Consider the following 19,830-nt stretch of genomic DNA (forward strand, 5'->3'; position numbering starts at 1 on the left):
AGTTCTTTCTCAACATCATAAGATCACTGGGCAACTACATCCTGTTGCTTATCGTTCCAGAAAATTAAGTGCTGCGGTAATCAATGATACTGTTGCTGAGAAAGAGTTGCTTGCTTGGGGCCAGATATGTTGTGACCGTATTTACTGATCATAAGAACCTTCAAATTTTGAAATCAGCAAGAACTTTAACTCCTCGGCAACTTTGTTGGTCACTTTATTTTGCTGATTTTGATTTTGTCATTACTTATCGAACAGGAAGTACTTTTGGGAAAGCTGATGCTTTATCTCGGATCCAGACAAAAGAGCAAAGACACCAGGTGGAAGAGCAGTCCATTATACCTGAGTCAAAAATAATTAGTGCAATTTCTATAGTGGATTTTGAAGAAGAAGTCAGGAAGAATATGACTTTAGAAGAAATGCAAACTTGGTGTGAACAAGATTCGGAAAGAGTGTTGTCTAATCAACTGCCGTATTATAAGGGAGCTTTGTTTCTCCCTACATCTGAGATTCAAAGGAAAGCTTTGCATGAATGTCATGATCGCCCACTGGCTGGTCACAAGGGCATATCGAAGACTATAGACTTGATCAAACGTTATGTTTGGTGGCCTAACATGAAGACTCACATTCAACAATATGTGAAGACCTGTGAAGTTTGTGCAAAAGGAAAATCAGCCTGATAGGCTCCTCAAGGCTTTTTGCAACCTTTACCGGTTCCTCCTCATCCAAGGAATATGGTCACAATGGATTTAATTGTAGATTTACATTTGAGTCAAGGTCATAACACCATTCTTGTGTTTGTCGATGTTTTTTCTAAAATGAGTAATTTTGTTTCCTTGAAAGGAGTTCCAACAGCAAAGCAAGTAGCTAAATTGTTCTGTGAAAATGTCATAAAGATTCATGGTATTGCAAAGACTATTATCTCAGATAGAAACCCTCAATTTATTTCACATTTTTTAAAGGCTTTTTTGTAAAAAAGTGGCATCGAGGTAAGATATTCCACTAGTTTTCACCCAGAAACCGATGGCCAAATGGAAAGGATTAATCAGGAGCTGGAACAATTTCTTAGGCTATTTCTTTTGGATCAAGATTTACTATTGCTGGCAGAATTTGGACGTAACATTGCAAAGTATGTATCTACAGGATATTCCTCTTTCTTTTTAAATTATGGAAGACATCCTAATCTCTTAGTCTATCAGGGAGATTCTAAGGTTCCAGCAGTGGGAAGTTGGGTGAAAGAGTTAGGGAGACTTCATAAATCTGCAGTCAGTAATTTAGTCAAGGCAAAAGAATGTTATAAGAAACATGTAGATAAGCATAGGAAACAATCTCCGGAATATAAGATTGGAGAGCAGGTTTGGTTGTCAACTCGGAATCTTCGTTTGAAAGAATGCAAGACGTTTCAACCTCGTTTGTGGGACCATATTTAATTGAAAAGGTTATGGGACCAGTTACAGTGAATTTGAAATTGCCTCAAAACCTAGGTATTCATCCAGTATTCCATGTATCTATTCTTAAGAGCTGTGCAGTTGATACTAGGATTTCTAAGTTTCCAGCACCACTTTTGGTAAATGGACAATCAGAATATGAAGTTAAGGGAATTTTAGATTCAAAGAGACCAAGAGGAAAGCTTTATTATCTCATTGATTGGAAAGGTTATGGGCCTGAGAATCGGTCTTGGGAATCTACAGATAATGTTCATGCTCCTTGAGTAATCCACAAAATCCTTCTAAACCTAAGCCGTTTAAACGGCCTTTGAGAGGGGCACCTTCAGGACCCTGCCTGTCTGTGCTGCTATCAGGAGAATTAAAGTATTTTTCAGGCATACAGGGATAAATCTTTGGGAAACCACAGCCTGAATCCATGGTGGTTAGGAAGTTTAAGATGGCCACTCTATTAGGATATCAAAGGTATTTGATGAGTTCTTGGAATTCCTTTGTTCTGTGCTCTGGGAGTTCTAAACTGCACACTTCAATTTTGACATCAATGAGAGAGTACAGTTTAACAGAATCTCCAGAGCTTTAGAGTAGTTTTAGAATTTAAAAGCTTAATTCAAAAGAAAACTTAGTTTAGATCGAAATTCCGAGTTCGCGTAACCGAAGTCTTTAGGGAATGTGAAGAGGTCCGGAGCTGAAGGGTGAGCCTGCTTCGAATTTGTAATAGCTGGTTCCGGACCAACCGGCATATCGAGTTTCAGTCTGGAAAATCGGAGCATCTGGTAAGAGGAGTTGAAGCTCTGAGTCAGCGCAAATGTTCCTAGTAGTTCCTGGTTTTCTGAGTCATCGCAGGAGATGGCAGAAGCTCCAGGTCTGCGCAATCACCCCACAGAGGCTTCGGATCTTCCGTGTCATCGTAGAAGAAAGGACGAAGCCTGAAGGGCTTTGAGTCTGCGCAGTTTTCCTCAGCAGTTCTGGATCTTCCGAGTCGTCGCAGAAGATGACTTGGAGTGTTTGGAAAACTGAGCTTGCGCAGTCCTCACTCCACAGAATCACATTAAAAAGAGGAAGTCTCATATATTACTGAGGAGGTTTTAGTAGCGGGATTGTGCAGACTCTTTACAGAAGACATCATGTTGAAGAAGATCGAATGAGTAGTTTGCCCTCATTAGATTTAAAGATAGTATTCCCTTTGGGCGTTTTACCTATAATTCTACTTCCCCTTCCTTTCCTACCCTGTACCTTTTTGCGCATAAGCAACTGCTGTCACAAGAAAAAACACTGTGATTGACATTGAAAAAGGTTGAATTCTTTAAGAGTCCTACGCAGTGTACACAGAAACTATTGAAGAATGCAGAACTCTCAGAGTCCTTTCTTTGTACATTTAAAGACTACTAATTATCAAATATAGAAGTAGCAGGAGAGAGGCAACTCCAATCAGCCTGGTAAGAAGTGAAAGTAAAAGTAAAAATCTAATGATATTTGAATTAGTTCTGAGCTTATGCTAATGTTGTTTGTTATTATTGCTTCAGGTATTCCTCCACACAGCAGTAGCCACTAGAGTTGAAGAAGGTATTGAACCAGAAGGATCTATTGGCAGGGAGTCCAGCAGTTGAAAGGAGTTGTCTCTTCTCTGTCCCATTCCCCTATCACCTTTGCTAGTGACATTAAAACTGTTGGCTGTTGGGTGTCACTGGAAGGAGGGCTTTGGGAGCCTGCTTCCATTCCATTCCTGTGGTCGATTTAAGGGTTCTGATAGAGTGTTTTCTATATGATTTTGCCCTAGGCACTCAACGTTCCGTGAGAGCAATTCTTATAATTCACTTTCTATGGCAAGAAGGGCTGAGGTTAATGAAAACACCTGCCTCCGTTCCAGATGTTATTCCAAAACTAGACAAAAAATACAAGATTCCTGATGACTCATCTGCATGCCTCATTGGTCACCCGAGGCCAGACTCTGTGATCATGTAAGCAGCACAGAGCAGAGCCAAGAATGCAGCATCTCCCTCCACTGCCCCATTGGACAAGGAGGGCCCTCGTCTTGACAATATTGGAAAGAGATTCTCGGCTCTGGCGGCTACCTCCATTAGATCCTCTAATACCATGGCCATTTTGGGGAGATATGGCCAGCAGATGTGGTCAGATATCTCTACTCTGTTGGAGTATCTCCTGGAAGATAAAAAGAAAGAGGCAAAAGATATTCTTTTGGAGTGAGAAAGAGTGTCTTTGGAGCTCTATGAGATAGCCATGGACTTTTCATCCACTGCATTTCGACAGAGGGCAGGAGCGGTGGTTCTGTGTTACCAGGGATGGCTATAAGGAACCACCTTTCGTCCAGAGGTCCAAGCCAAGGTTTTAGACATGCCTTTTGATGGGGAGTGTTTGTTTGGTAAGCACATAGATGAGGAGCTACAATCCATAAAGACAGACACAGATATAGGCAAAGCCTTAAGCAATATCCAGCAGCGCCGCTTTCAGTCCTTTCGGGCTCGATGTCGGGGGCAATTCTTATCCCGTCTGCAATTTCAGCAGCGGTACCAGCCCTATCCGCAAAGTACCTACCAGCCGTACAACCAGTCCTTCCAGTCCAACACCGCTCACACTTATTCAAGACCAGCAGGACACAATAGGCAACAATCTGCTATACAGTCTCAAGACTCCATTAGGAGACAATGAAGCTCATCAGGTCCCTGCTACCATAGTCCTACACCACGATCACGTCTTCTCTGCATCCTTTCAGAAATGGAACTCCATTTCATCAGACAAATGGCTTCTAGATATCTTCCAGCATGGCCACATGCTAGAATTCATTCAGCATCCTCCAAATATGTGCAAAGTTCTGCTCTGTCACCGTCTAGATCTCAAAAAGGAAATAAATTAGCTTCTCCTCAAGCAGGCTTTAGAGGTAGTACACCTCAACCAGCAAAACCGCGGGTCTTATTCCCACTTGTTCCTCATCAAAAAGCAAAATGGAAAATGGAGGCAGGTCATAGACCTCAGAATGCTGAACAAGTTCATCAAGAATCAATCTTTCAGATTGCTCTCTCTTCAGAAGATTCTGCTTCTCATGAAAAACGGAAATTTCCGGCTTCTCTCGATCTTCTCGATGCCTATTTCCAAAGTCCCATCCACCCTCAACATCCAAAATTCCTCAGGTTCAATGTGGCAGGGCGCCATTACTAATTCAATGTGCTTCCATTTGGTTTGATGTTTGCTCCCAGGGTATTCACAAAGTGCAGGGCACCGTTAGCAGTCTTCTTAACGTTCAGCTCACCAGGTGTTTCCAGGCCTGGACGATTGACTCATAAAGGCTTCGTCTTTTCAAGCAGCAGAAATTTCTCAGTCTGGAAAAATTGTCTATTATCCTGGCCAAATAGTTGGTTTTTCTGGGTGCACGGCTCAACACAGAGCTGGGCAAGGCCTTTCCCACTCAAGAAAGAATAATGCGGATTCTGGCTATGACAAAGATTCTATCAACAAAAAGATTTGTTTCTGTGAAGCAGTACAAGTCCACGCTGGGGATGATGTCCTCTTGCATCCCGCTCATTCCTAATTGCCGACTTCCCTTGCGACCACTGCTGGAGCAGCTTGATGCACAGTGGGTTCAGTCTCAAGGCTCATTCAACGACAAGGTTCGCATTTAACATCAATGACAGCCGCTATGGCATGGTGAAAGGTCAAGGACAACCTGTCAGAAGGCCTCTCCTTCATTCACTCTGTGCCATAGCTAGTGATGATCTTGGATGCGTCGATGGATGGATGGGGGGGCTCCCCTTTAAGAATAACAGGTTCACGGCAAGCGGTCCAAACAGGAATCAGAGTGTTAAATAAACATTCTGGAGCTCAAAGCAGTGTTTCTAGCTCTGAGGACCTGCCTGCCTCGGATCAAAGGTGTGTCAGTGCTCGTCAGGATGGACTACACCACAACAATGTTTTACCGGCAGAACGAGACCTCGAGTGCTTTACCTTCTTGCTCAACAAATATGAGAATGGCTCCTCTTCAACCACATTTCCTTGCAAGTGGAGCACGTGCCAGGGATTCACATCGAGAAGGCCGACTCTCTCAGCAGGGCCTCCAAACTGTGCCATGAATGGGAGCTCCACGATCAGTATTTGAAGGAGGATTTTCAATCCTGGGGTTACCCAACATTAGACCTGTTTGCTATGTTCCTCAACAAAAAGTGTCCTCTTTTTGCAAGCAGACATCCTCATCAAGATTCATAGGGAGATGCCTTCCAGTTTCCTTGGACGGAGAGGTTCACCTACGCATTTCCCCCGTTTCCACTCATTCCTCGAGTACTTCAGAAAATGAATCAAAAGCCTTGTTGGATCATCCTCATTGCTCCAGGTTGGGGAAGACAGTTCTGTTACACCGAGCTGCATTGCCTATCAGAGTGTTCTTCGATTTTCTTCCCTCCAAAAGAGGATCTTCTATACATGCACCAGGGCCAAGTGATTCAAACACAAATCCCCTCTCTCCATTTGTCGGCTTGGCTCCTCACCACACTGAATTTGGGGATTTGAGGCTTTCCAAGGAGTGTTCTAAGATACTACAAAAGTCTCAAGCTCTTTCTATGTTGAAATGTTATACAGCTAAATGGAAGAGATTCTATGCTTGGTGTATCTCACAAGAATTACATCCATTCGCATCATCTTCGGAGCAGGTGCTGCCTTATCTCTTTCACTAAGCAAAATCAGGACTTTCTCACTCTTCCACAAGAGTTCACCTTGCTTCAATTTCTAGGTAAAGAAGACGCTCAAATCAAACTTCTCTGTGTTCTATCCTACTCTTCAAAGAATTTATGAAGGAACTTTTTAGAGCTTTTCCACCTGTTAAGCCTTCTACAGTTTTGTGGCAATTAAACACCGCTCTGTCACAACTGATGCGTCCTCCCTTTGAGCCAATACACAAATGCGGATTGTAGTTCCTTTCCTGGAAAGTGGCTTTCCTCTTGGCCATTACATCAGCCAGACGCATGAGTGACATCCACGCCCTCACAATAAAAAAAACGTATCTGTGGTTTTTGCCGAACAGGGTTATCCTTCGCACTAACCCGTCTTTTATACCTAAGGTGCCTCCAACTTACCACCTCAATGAACTGATTGTTTTACCGTGTTCTTTATTAATCCATCCTCAGCAGAGGAAAGTGCGTTGCATTCTCTGGACATTAAATGTTGTTTAAAGTTTTATCTGCAAAGAACGGAGACCTTCCGTAAATCTTATCAGCTACTGATCTCTTTCTCGCCACCTAGGAAAGGACAAGCCTTGACCCAGGCCAGCATTGCTCGTTGAGTCACCTCCATGATTTCCTTCTGTCATGAGAAAGCTGGCCATCCGCTTCTGGCAAAAGCACAAGCTCACTCTACAAGGAAAGTGGAGACTTACTCAGCCCAGTTTGCGGGCGCATTACTACCAGACATATGCAGGGCGGCAATGTGGGCGAACGCTCACACATTCACAAAGCATTACTGCCTTGATGGTTGGAAAAGGCAGATATCACTGTTGGATATGCTACAGTGTGATGTCTTTTTGCCTAAGGTAGGCAGCTTTTAGCCATCTATGTTCTTTACATGCTGTTTGTAAATTTGAATGCTTATTATTTTCTTCTTGGTTTATGATGCTACAAGTTTACGTCATGGTGGGATGGTTCGCCTGCCCACCACCTTTCTTTTTCTCTTATTGTGTTTTTACTGCTTACTAGTCAGATTCAAGCATGTGAATCTATAAAAGATTCAATACTGGAGAAAAACCAAGTTACTTACCTGTACACTGTGGTTCTCCAGTATTGATATCTTTTATAGATTCACTTGCAACCCTCTCTCCTCTCCGATTAGGCTCATTACCTCAGAGGTTTTGTATATTTATACACTTGTGCTAAAAATCTGAGGTATGATGGCTCTGTGGAGAAAGGAACTCTAAGGTCTCAGCTGTATTGGCTGAAGTTTGTATGTTTTAAAATGAGGCTGAAAAGTTACTTAAGTGAGTTTTCTGTTCTATGGAGGTCTATGGTGATATTGTATTACTGCTGTTTCTTATGTTACCATGGCACTCCCACCATGACGATGGGGAAGAGTCAAACATGTGAATCTATAAAAGATATCAATACTGAAGAACCACAGTGTACAGGTAAGTAACTTGTTTTTTACTGCACCATTCTTATTACCAAGTGTAAGGATGCGCTGTCATCGGTTTTTGTATTTTGTGTGGTACTCTTGAATGATGTCAATGATGAGTTATGTGTTATTCCTTATTCGTTTTTATGACATGTTAAAATACAATAATTATGTTAAATGAACTGTGAAATGAATACACAGGCCTAGTTACTGGATTAACTTCTCCTTGAGTAAAGTGACTTGAATCAACACAGCCACCTTTCTTTTTGTTTCTTAGACTCTGCATTGTAGCATTGCAGTTCCTCGGAACCGATGCATAGCCCTCACTGTGTGTTGCATCCTCGATGTCAGACTTCGTGTGGTAAATCCCGTTGATGGTGATCCTCAACAATGATGTAGGCCCTCGCATGGCAGCATCACCATATCTCAGAACTGATGCATCTCTTCAGCTGCGCAACACATCTTTGATGTGGATACTCACAATGCTCCACAAACCAGGATTTCAGCAACTCTTTTAAGCGGGCCTAACTGGGTCCCTGTAGCTGACCCATGCTCCATCGTAGTCTTTGTTCTGGTCCAGTGCGACCAGATGTCCACAGTTGGCAGTTTGTGCTTTTTGCCGCTATTTTCACTAATCCTTTAGAATTGTTTAGTTCTGGTTATACTGATTGGATTTTTGTTGTTTTGGCCTAGTTTTATTTATTAAGGAAATGTCTATTTTTCTAAGTTGGTGTGAGATCGTTTTTGTGTGGTCTTGTCACTTTATTACTGACTGAAGTGTTGCACAAATATGTTACACATTGCTGTAAATTAAGCCTGACTGTTCTGTGCTAATCTAGCAGAGGGGTGAGCACAGGCTAATTTAGGGTTGACTTTTGCCTCACCCTGACAAGGATTGTGGTTGCTGCTTGCCTAAGGTTCACACTCCAGTCAACCAAAACCCAGTTTCTTACACTCCTAATATGTCCAAACCTGCTTGCCAAAAACTCCTCTCCACTCATTTCAAATTATCTGCCACTTTCAATTTCTCCACGTTAGAGATTCTAGTAAAAACTAATGCTAAATAACATGAACTCACCCAATTCTTTGGCAGGTTAAAATAGGCAGGCTTCCCACACACATAATAAATTCCTCTCATGATAGGTTCTTCCCCTGTCACAAATTCTCCATTAGCTTCATAAGCTTTATCACATGTACTTCTCAAACAAATTCAGTCTCATCCCATTCTATAGGGCTCACCATACATATTGTATCCTTCCTCTCGCAATTCATTCTTAATCTTGGATGTAAATACAACAGTCTAAATTGTTCCTCTTCCTTAGCCTCCTCTAAAAAAGTCTCAAGCTCTTCCAAATTGTATATCTTTCTTATCCTTGTTATCTTCACTAATGAGTAGGTTCTCTAGTGTCATAATAAAATGCTCCCACAAGCTTTAAAACACAGAACATAAAAAGGACAGCTAATTAATCATTGTGCAGTTTGATCTTTTACTTGAAAAATAACAAGAACTTCAATCATGGCACATATCTAAACAATATGCTAACATCCAGAGGACAAAATAGTATGCACTATCTACATGAGAGTTGTGGGAGCCAGGAAATTAGCCTATCCTAACGATGAGCTACTCCCAGGTTTATTAAGTTGCATAGTTAGATCACTGAATAACACCTTTAAGCCACACCAAAGGTGAAGATTACAACCCCTATCAATTTTCCAAGGCGGTTTACCTGACAGTGTTATTACTAGTAGCCTATGGCTGTTTATTTGCCACCATTGTAGCTGTCCTGATGGATGTCATTTTATTGTGGTCCCAGAAACCTCACTTGCACACAGTACTTTTAAATGACAAAATGTGGCATTCTTATGCCTGACTGAGAAGAGGCTGCTCCTGCTGGTGTATGCGGGCGTACCTAGGTCTTGGGAAGCAGCAGTGCTAATACCGTCATGGCCCCACAGGTTGCAAGGGTGGCTGTCTATTGTGCAGTTGTTCACAGGCATACACCTCAGAGCCTGAAAATCTGTGTTGGCAAAGATCAACAGAGGCTGCCCTCACTTGCGCTTGTCAGGGGATTGGAAATCTTAATTGCTGGATTTTCTTTGGGCTAACAAATTTTAAGCCCACCACCCAGATGTTGGGATGGAAATGTCCTCTGCATGGTAATGGATATGTACCCCTGCTCTGAGTGCACAACTGTACTGTTGTCCTGATCCCTAATGCTGCAAACATGTATCATGTGTGTGCCCTCTGACATAGGCCTGTCTCACTGATTGACTGATTGAGGTCTTGTTGGACTGGGAGGGACGCCCAAAGTGCTACCCTCATAGAGGTGGGAGGTTACTGCCTTCATCAGGCGTTCAGCAGCTTTAGAGTGGTGGTGACAGCATACCGTATAGTGATCAGTTGGAGTGAACAGGTCCTTTTTAACCTGTGTCGCTGGAGTGAGTTGTCACAATCTGAAAATTTGGAGGTGGCTCCGGGTACACTTTATTTGTGTATTCCGTGGTAGCAAACAGCGTGATAGTTGAATAATGATTAGCCCTCTCAGATCCTGAGCATTATATCTTTATACAGAGGCCAAAGTGTTCTCCTAAATTCTGAGAAGAGGAAAAGATAGTGTCTCATGTAATACCTTATTTCGTGAACAAGCCTGAAGACATAATGGAGAACCTCTTGTTGATGTAGTTATGCAGTTAAAAGATGTTGTGAAACATGTAGGAAACTGAATCTTTTGCACTGTCCTGAAGAAGATGTTTATTATCAATATTTCCACGGAAAAAACATTGACGTATACATATGCAGAATCTGACATATACTGGAAAGCATTACATGAGGAACTGTATAAATCATGGATTCCTGCAGATAGGCAGAAGTAAAACAGATGAACTCTGGTGTCTTAACTATTCTCCCTTGTCTTTAGTGTTGTGCGTTATGGGCTGTGAGGTACATATTTGTATTCAATGTTTAGGGTATTTTCTGTGCATATTGACAACATATGTTATATGTATTAATTCATCTCTCAGCCTTGTTATATTGAAACTATGTGTATTTTTTACAATCTCATGTGGTACGCAATTATGGTGAATACTGTGTCTGGAATAGAGCTTGGTTTGTGATTAGTCTAAGTGTGAGTGATTAAAGAATTGGATTACCATGTTTTTCCTGAGGGGAATGTTCAAAATTGTAATATCTAATGGTACCCAGTCCCCTTGTCATCTGAAGTCACTCTAGTTTTTTCAAGATTGGAGTGAGGTCTACAATCTCACTCATCTTTTTAAAGTTCCGTTGTTGTGGGCTTAACTAGCCCCTTGGTCAAATCAGTTAGTTGTGAAGTTCTGCACAATGCAGCAGTAGTGACTCTGCACTGGTTGTGTGTGTGCTTTGGAAGGGTGCGCTATTTGATTTATGAGTCTTGTTCACTAACCTTTATTCCCATTTCCCTCTGAAGGAGCCTTTGACTGCTCGTCCACTGCTACCACTGAGAACCAAGTGCAGAAGAGGTACTTGGCAGTGTTGATCAGGATCCATAATAAGCCAGGTACCTGAGACATCAAGAGTAATAGAGCTCAACCACCCCAGTTCCATCCAGTAACCCCTGCATCCCCATGGCCCTCTGAAAGGGGTTATGACACCAGCTAAGTGAATAAGTGAAGAGCTTAAAAAACTGACCGTGGTGGGAATTATTGAGGGTCTGCAATAACAAAATGCAAATGCAGTTGAAATTTCTTCTAGATCCAAACCATCGCAGGAGCTTTTTCACCTGGTTAAACCAACCACAAGTGGTTATGAATTTTCTTAGCGCCAAGTGGTATCATGTGATTTTTCTTTGAGTCCTTCTTTTCTAGTCACTTTTGCCATCATTGATCACTTTCCAATCAGGGGAACAGACAGGAGAGCAGCTTAGTCAGTGAGATTCAAAGGGTGTAATCGTAAATGTACTGACAAAAAACAGTATGCCAAAGGGTGGAGGGATGACCAAAGTTTGGAATACACTGTCCACATGAGAAACAAGCCCTGTCTAAGTTCCTGATTAAAAAAAATAATAATAAATTAAAATCTTTTAGTCAAACAAGGACCAACAAAAGCATTGAAGACAGGACTCAAGGCCCCCAGACCCAACTCTCATGCCAAGAATACATTTACTTATGGAGGTGTCACACCCCAAAGATCCCCACCCCCGAAGCTACGCCCCCTTGGAGCAGATCACGGTGCCAACATGCAAACACAGATTTAGGGATCAAGTTGCTTAAGGGCACACTGCAAAGGTATTGATGTCTCAAGGCTTCACTATTACAAAACCGGAGACACTGTGGGCAAATGTTTGTTCTTCCTGCACAGGTCTTCATGGCCCTCTTCTTCTAGGCAGATGTACCTTCATGCAAAGGTCCCTACAGTATCCCTCCTCAGCAGGTAGCAAACTCCTTTCCTCAAGGTGATTTCTAGGCAGCATTTAATAGCAGCATGCAGACCTTCTAGGTTCCTGTTCCAAAATCTGTCAAGGGCTGTTGGCAACCCATGAGCTCACAAGTCTTTTAACAGAATGTATTGATATTGGGCCCCTGGTATTTGTCAAGAAACAAAATAATTGTACACTAACTGAGGGTGTCTGGCCCATTTGTATACTAATTGTGCAGAGAAGGACTGTGTTCTTGACTTTTTGTGTATTCCTAGAATTATCCAGTCACAGTCTTTGTCCTTTAGTGGCTGCAGGAAGGAGTGGTGGGGCAGGGAGCTCCCTGTCAAAAAGATCCAAAGCAAATGTAAAAGGGTGTTCAAGCTTCTTCAAGCAGCTGCTTTACAACATGTAGTTGGTAACACCACTGGGGAACAATGTTACAGGAAAGAGCAAAGACTGTCCCTATGCTTCAAAGGGGTCCTCGGGCTTCTATTCTTCATGTCGCAGAATTGTGTTCACTTCAAAGGACCCTTTCTTGCAGGCTCTCTACATCATTCACTCTACCCACTTACAGGAGATCCAAACTGGATTCCAGTGTAGCAATAGCTACTCACAGCACACACTCCTTATATCTCTTATAACATGTATACACCCGTGATGTGTTCACAAAGCCCAGCTTTCAGCGTACATGCATGAATGTCGTGCACTCAAGCCAAACAATCACAAATTACAATATTGGGAAGTCAGGAGGGGACATGCTCTGCAGAGTAATACGGGGGGCATTTCTGTCTCAGTACTTAGTAAAAGCAGGCATTCTACCATCAGGTGTTTGGGAACAGTGAAGGTAGATTCATTTGGAAGCAAACGGACATTGTGACTGTTTTTGCATTGTAGCCTTTGTGAAATTAAAGACCTTTGAGCACAACGTAGCCTCGCCAGGAGCTATGGTCTTTTTAGCCTTGATGGAGCACCTTACTTTGGAAGTAGGAGTAATACTAGGTCTGGGCGTAAAACTCTACTCTGTTTGTGGAGTTTGCGGAATTCAGCAACTCCGCATTCTGCAGAGAATGCAGAGTTTTTTTTGTTGGCGTTCTCAAAATGTCCTATTTCGTTCACTGGAGCCACTTGCCAGGCACTCACCCATGAGCAGTTTGGGAGCGCTATGAAATTTGCTAGCCACCGCAAGCTCCTGCGAGATTTTTCAGTGGGTAACACGTCTTTCAGCCGAGCCAGCTACTTCCGGCAGATGTTTTGTGGCCATCTATAGTAGCTGCAATGTGGGGAAGATTCTTTCCTCAGCAAGCATTAAAATATTCCCGAAATGATGATTTGAAGTAAAAAACCTCCTCCAATGGGTCGTTGGTGTTGGTATTTTGTACGAGGAGTACTTTTGTTTTTTTAAACTTTTTTTCCAACAGGAAGGAAGTGCCCCAAAGTCTCCAACTTCCTGTTCTTATCCAGCAGGCTCCTCCTAGTGCTTTGTCCATCTCCTAATTTAAGGACTTTGTAGTTGAGATTTCACAAGTAAGTTAGAAAACTGTTGTATAAGGGGTTTGTTTGTTAGATAGAGGGCATGTACCAGGACTTATTTCTTTTTTATTAGATTTTTAAAATTTATTGAGGTGAGGTGGCCTGCAGCTTCAGCATGGGCCTACTTATTTTTTGCATGTTATTTTTCTAATTTTGTAAATGAAAAATTTAGCACAGTGTTGTGCATTTTCTTCATGTTTTCTACAAAATTAGCAATTATCTTTTAATTCACTATGTGGCCTAGTCTGCCAATGGACCTTCCAGCCAGTAAGCCCAGTACTTGTCTTGGGTGCATGAAACAACTGTTTCTGTGGTGTCTGTTGAATTGAAACATCATTTAGGCCACAGATGGCATTGGACTAAAATACAAAATGTGTTTTTTTGTGGTATTTCATGTTTTCTTTTTCCTGCACACCGTGTAAAGGTGGGTAAAGCCTTTGAAGGATGTGCGCTGTTGTAAACATTTTTAACCCTGTTAATTTTTGTTTTTGGAATTCCTGAATTAATGCTGTGTTCTCTTTGTTACCATGCCTCCTTTGTCTGACCAGTGTGTGTATCAGTTTGCCATAGGCCACCATTTGCCTTTGCACCCCATGTCATATGGCCAGTGGCCAGGTAGTATAGTCAGTGTCCATAGGCCTGCATGTGTTCTTTGTTTTCCAGGCCTCCTGCTTGTTGTCATGACTATGTGGCTGGTGGCCAATTTGTGTAGGCAGCCAATGTGTTTTTGCCATAGTCCTGCATATTTTGTTCTTCTAGCATTAAGTTGCGGCCATGCCTCCTTGCTTGCTGTTTCACCATGTGGTTGGTGGCCATTTTGTTTAGGCAGTCAGTGTGCTTTTTCCATATGCCTGCATGGCTTCTCTTTGTTCTCAATGCCTTCTTGCTCAGTGTTGTTGTTGTTGATGACCATGTGGCACTGACTGGCAGCCATGTTGTCCATCCAGCCCATGTGGCCCTTTGCCATAGTCTTGTATGGATGGTTGAGAAATGAGATAGCAGTTTAATAAATTATATGCTTGCGAGAAAGTCACTTATTTATAGTTTATGTATGTATTTATTGTTTTATTTTAATTTTTTTAATGTGTTTTTTAAAAAATGTTAATTACATTTTTTGTAATTATATATTTTGTATTTTAAATGCATTTTTTCCCATTTTCATACCATCTGGCATCAATCAACCCTATGTCTGCAATAGACACACAAAAGCATTTATTGTCTAAGGATTATTCCATTGTCATTTGTGTCATTTGTCAGCTGCACCTCGTGGAGTGCCACATCCCACGTATTGAACATAAAACAAACAGTTACATCTCTATGTTGTTGTTGTTGCTCTTTCCAATCTGTCGTGAGTGTACATCATGAAAGTTTATGTTGGTGTGTTTTTACAAATGCAAACACTGGATTGTTAATTATTTATAATAACTTAAGTAACCAGTGACCACACTAAATATTTTGTACTAAATATTTTGTTTGTTTTGTACTACTAATTGAAATGTAACATTGCCATGTTTCACTGATGGTTTTTCTTGATTGTTTGCGTTTAGGTGCACAAGAGAGAATATCCCCCACAGAACTGTCAGACAGAAGGCCTGTGCTCGATGTGAAGCATGACCACACATCATGGACATCTCTTCAGCGAAGTGCCATTGCCAACTTGCAGCTTCAAGATGGCTCCAAAGAAAGATGCAACCAGGAAACTGGTCAGTGATAAGAAGAAGCTTACCACCACTGGTTTGTCGACCCAGACCTTTTTCAGGCAAAATTAACATTTGCCTGACACACTGGCCTCCGAGGAGCAAGGTGGGAGCAGCACCCCTACATCAGTGGAACCACCACAACTTAGGCCGAAGCCCATGTCTGTCACAGAGGCAGCTGGTCTAATCACGGCAACACCGACGAACAGTGACATTGAAATGGACTTATCTCTTTAGCAAAGTAGTACCAAATCATTGCAGGAAACTCAGATAAGTGAACAACAACAGCCGCAGCCAGCAATAGTAGTTCCCACTCTAGTATGAGCAGTTCAGGAGATTGAGCTTCAGTCTGAGGAAGTAGATGAAGCCACTCTTTCAGAAGATCCATTTTCTTCCTGATATCCAGCAAGAAAAAGGATGGTTACTCCACCATCTTCTTCTCCAAGCCCCCCCTTCTGATGATCAAGACTCCACTTAGATCCTGCCTCAGTCTTAGAGTGAGACACGCTATTAGAGGCTAGGGAAAAGGAAAGTTCCTAAAAGCCTTGGACTTATGGATGAAGAAGAGGAGGATGACGATGAGCCAGTCATCATTGATGTTAGCCCAACCCCAGTGGAGACTGACGTTTCCCCCTCTCAACCTGCACTGAGGGATGTGGCACAGATATCACCACTGTCAGCTGCCCTATTTACAAAGTTCCAGCAGTGACATACACCCACAACCATGTTTGTAGAAGTAAGTACTGCAGAGCGGCAAACGTCAAAACGCCCACCTACCCCCAGTTCATCCGACATTAGCAGTGCCACCAGCATCAGAAATTGTACCTCCTCAGTTTGGGAGTTCTTTAAAGTTAGCAAGAAGGAGACGAACATTGTCATATGCTCCATTTGCGGAGGAAGTCTTAGTCAGGGTAAGCTTGGTACAACCTAAGGTACCGGAGGCCAAACAACCCATTTGAGAAAACACCAGACAATCCAGTAGGAGGAGCACCTTAGTAGCCAAAAAACTGCAAGTAGTGTTGGTGAAGCGGGTAAAAGGCTTACCAGGGAATCTGTCCAATTATGGTAGAAGGTGAAGAAGAGGAAGGCATTTTTGTGATGCAAATTAGCCGTGTTTCAAGCAGTGCAATATTATCACCCACATCAGTAACATCGCAATGGCACACATCTAAGGTCGAGACACCAGTCAAGAGGATATAGTGACTGCCCCTCTGAGACGCACATTGAGCCTACCAGTGTCTACTCTCAAGTAGTCACCTGCATCAGTGGCAACAGAAAAGAAAAAAATGTGGCTACTATTCGTAGGAGGGGCAGTATGAATGCAACCACCCAATGGCAGGTTTTTACAAAGTGAAGCTGGCTAAAATGTTAGCACTGGACCTCCTCCCTTTTTATTTTGTGGAAGGGGTGGGCTTACTGGAATTTTTATGGCTGCCATCTGCCCAAAATGGAAGGTTCCCAGTTGGTCCTATTTTGCAGGAGTTGCCGTTCCAGCACTACATCACAATATGCTGGTATAGCTTGGACAAGCTTTGCAGCAGAGCGCTGTTCACACTATCCACCTGATGACAGACATGTGGACCAGTTGCCAAGCCACTGATGTGTATCACTGCACACTGGATGTCTTTTATGGGGGTTAGAGAAATGATATATGCAGGTGTTGACACTGCTGAGATTTTTAATGGCACTCGGAAGCATGCAACCATAGCAATGTTGGCCATGAAGAAATCTCATACTGCTGCAAACATCTTGGAAGGTCTTTGAATGGCTGCGACCCCGAGGGCTTAACATTGGACTTGTTGCCATGGACAAGGGCAGTAATATAGTCAAGACCATGGCAGATGGTGGCTATTTCAGAGTCCCTTGTTTGGCACATTGCTTCAACATCATTGTACAGGACTTTCTCAAAAAAGAAGACAGAGTCAGCAACTTACTGTCCACCTGCAGAATAATCTTCACTCATTTCACCAATTCTTTTAAAGCACGGAAACAGCTGAAGATCATTGAACCTGATAATAGAATGCCAGGTAAAGCACTCATACAGGAGGTGCCATCACATTTGAACTCAACTTATTACATGATGCAACGTCTGTTTGAGCAGTACAGACCGATCAATGAATATATCATGCAAAGAGGGGATGCAATTGTGAAAGGCATAAGCATTGAAATGGACCAATGGGGCCTAGTCAAATGCTAAACAGAGATGCTGATTCCTTTTGAGGTTTTCACACAGGAAGTCAGCAAGGAGGACAGTACCATGGGCCAAGCTATCCCGTTATTGCATATGCTAAAGGAACAGCTAAAGGAGGTGTCTGAAATGTATGCAGTTGTTGACATAAAAATGCATATAAATTGGTGGAAAGTTTAATCCTTCACTTATGCAAGGGTGCAAAGAGACATTGTGTCATCCAAACATTACATCTGTGCCACAATTTTTGATCCACACTACAAACCATTACTGGCCACTTTCATTCCTTTTTCAGATGGGTATGTTTCAAACTACAAAACGTAAATTGCTGAGCAAGCCAGATTAGAATTAGAGGCACATTTCTCCAGGGCGCAAGTTCTGCAGTGGAGCCCTCAACCGCAGAGCCTGATGGAAGTGCTGTCAGCTAACAGAACCCAAAACCAACAAAAATTACACCAGCAACAACCCGAACAAAAGAATCATCCCCAAAATCTGCATATGATTGATTTTTGTACTAGCAGGGCTTAAGTCCAGTGCAGAGGTGAAGTCAAAAGAGGTCGAGCAAGGTGGAGCACCAATGACTATTGAGAGGATGGTCCATACCTATCTGGATGACCCAACAAAGGTCTATCTTGATCAAAACCCATTGGTGTATTGGTATGGGAAGAGGCGCCAATGGCCAGTGCTCAACAGGCTGACAATAAACTATCTGGCTTGCCCGGTAACCAGTGTGCCCACTGGGCATGTGTTCAGTGCAGCTGGTGCATTTGTGACAGTGAGAAGGACCAGTCTCTCACCCCAAAACGTGAAGAGATTAACCATGATCAAAATTAATCAGCACTTTATAACACTGAATTACACCATACCTGAAGTACGACAGGAGGAGGATGAGGATGATTAGTCAGACTCAAGTCATGGTAGTAGTGTGTTAGCTGACCTACTTCTGGGCAAACACCCTGAGTTTGAGGACGAACTCTACTTCCCTGACTACTAGGCATTGAACCTTCTCTCTCTATCACGGAACAGCTTTGAAGGCAAAAAAATGATATAGCTGGCGAACATTATTTTATTTGGTTTGTTTCAGTTTGACTGACTAATGCAGCCCCACCGTTTTAGACACATGTTGTTGCTGGATTGGATTTTCACCAGTGTGCAGTGAAGAAGCCCTTCTCCCATTTCCCTCAAATACAGAGAGACAAATGTGTGCATGCCTCAAATACATGTCTATCCATCCTTTCTTTATTTACCTAACCAGACTGCCCCACATTATTTGATTTACAAGACTGGCCAATGTGTGTTTCGTGAAACAATGGATCGGCAATGTACCACTGTCACCGCGCTTGAATTAGAACAGGTAAATGGCATGCACGCACCAAAGGTTGATATATATTATGAGTAATTGTTGTTTGTGAGTGTATTGAGATGATTCATGTGGTGGCAGGCAGTGAGACTGGGTGTTTGTTTAATTATAGCTATAAAGCTTGGTTGTGTTTGTAATGATTTACAATGTTGGTGGCCTAACAACGAGTGATCAATTATTTTACTGAAGGGGATTTTTTCCTTCCCCTTTGAAACTTAGCGAGATTTTTTTGCCGGGTTCACACTGCTTTATTTTCTGCTTCATACTCCTCAAATACTCGAACAGTCCCTTTAGCTAACAAACACAAATCTAGTCTACACAAAAAATTACTCAATATTTCTCTTGTTGTTCATCAACAGCATTACACTACAGTTCGATCTATTGCATTTTATATGAGACTCAGTTGGTACGGAGACTAATTCAACAACTGCTACCAGAAGGAGGAAGTTAATAACTTTACAGACACCAACATTTGGTGATGATGACTCTAAGAGGCCTACTTAACTTTGTAGAGTGGTGGTGAGAGAGGTGTGTTGATTTTACTTGATTTGGGAAATGCAATGTTAACGACTGTGTTTGCTGCTGGCTGGCTGGCTTGAATTTGAAGCTATGTGGTAATCATCACATTATGCACGTGCTAGGCTACATATTAATATACACCATTAAGTGATCACACACTTGGTGGGATGGATGTGCTAAAAGTAAAAGCAACATCAACTCGGTGCCAGATCATCAGTTCTACTTCTATTAAGGAAACAATAGCCCACCCTGGCCTCATTTCCCACCCACACATAAAAGTAATCGATATTTCAGATATAGAAGAACCTCATTCATCAGCATCATCCTTCAGGCATTGTGTTGAGTAAACGCTTAACTTTGTCCCTTCCATGATCCGAGAATTTACTACTTTAGTTTTAATTAAAATACTAGCTCACCATTGCTCTGAATAATTCCATACTGCATATTATATTTTCACTATCCGGTATTCTTCGTTGCGTGGTAGTCCAGTCTCCATTGTGTGTAAAGTTATGATATAATAATATGTATAACCCATTAACTCAGTTTTTATTTAAATGTATTTAGTTGCCTGCGTTGAATAATCCTTCTGATTAAT

General features: G+C 42.2%; 1 protein-coding gene across 1 annotated transcript in view; it reads left to right on the plus strand.

Moving 5' to 3' along the window:
- The window catches only part of LOC146830921 (uncharacterized), a 250,207-nt gene extending 230,749 nt beyond the window's left edge, over positions 1-19,458 (plus strand). The window contains exon 5 of the mRNA XM_085605109.1: positions 15,019-19,458. Coding sequence (XP_085461235.1) covers positions 15,019-15,182 — 164 coding nt within the window. The 3' untranslated portion in view covers positions 15,183-19,458. The remainder of the gene's footprint in view (positions 1-15,018) is intronic.
- The last annotated feature ends 372 nt before the right edge of the window (positions 19,459-19,830 follow it).

This window comes from Triturus cristatus, chromosome 5_1 (genome assembly GCF_964204655.1).
Source record: "Triturus cristatus chromosome 5_1, aTriCri1.1, whole genome shotgun sequence".
In the NCBI taxonomy this organism is placed as follows: Eukaryota; Metazoa; Chordata; class Amphibia; order Caudata; family Salamandridae; genus Triturus; species Triturus cristatus.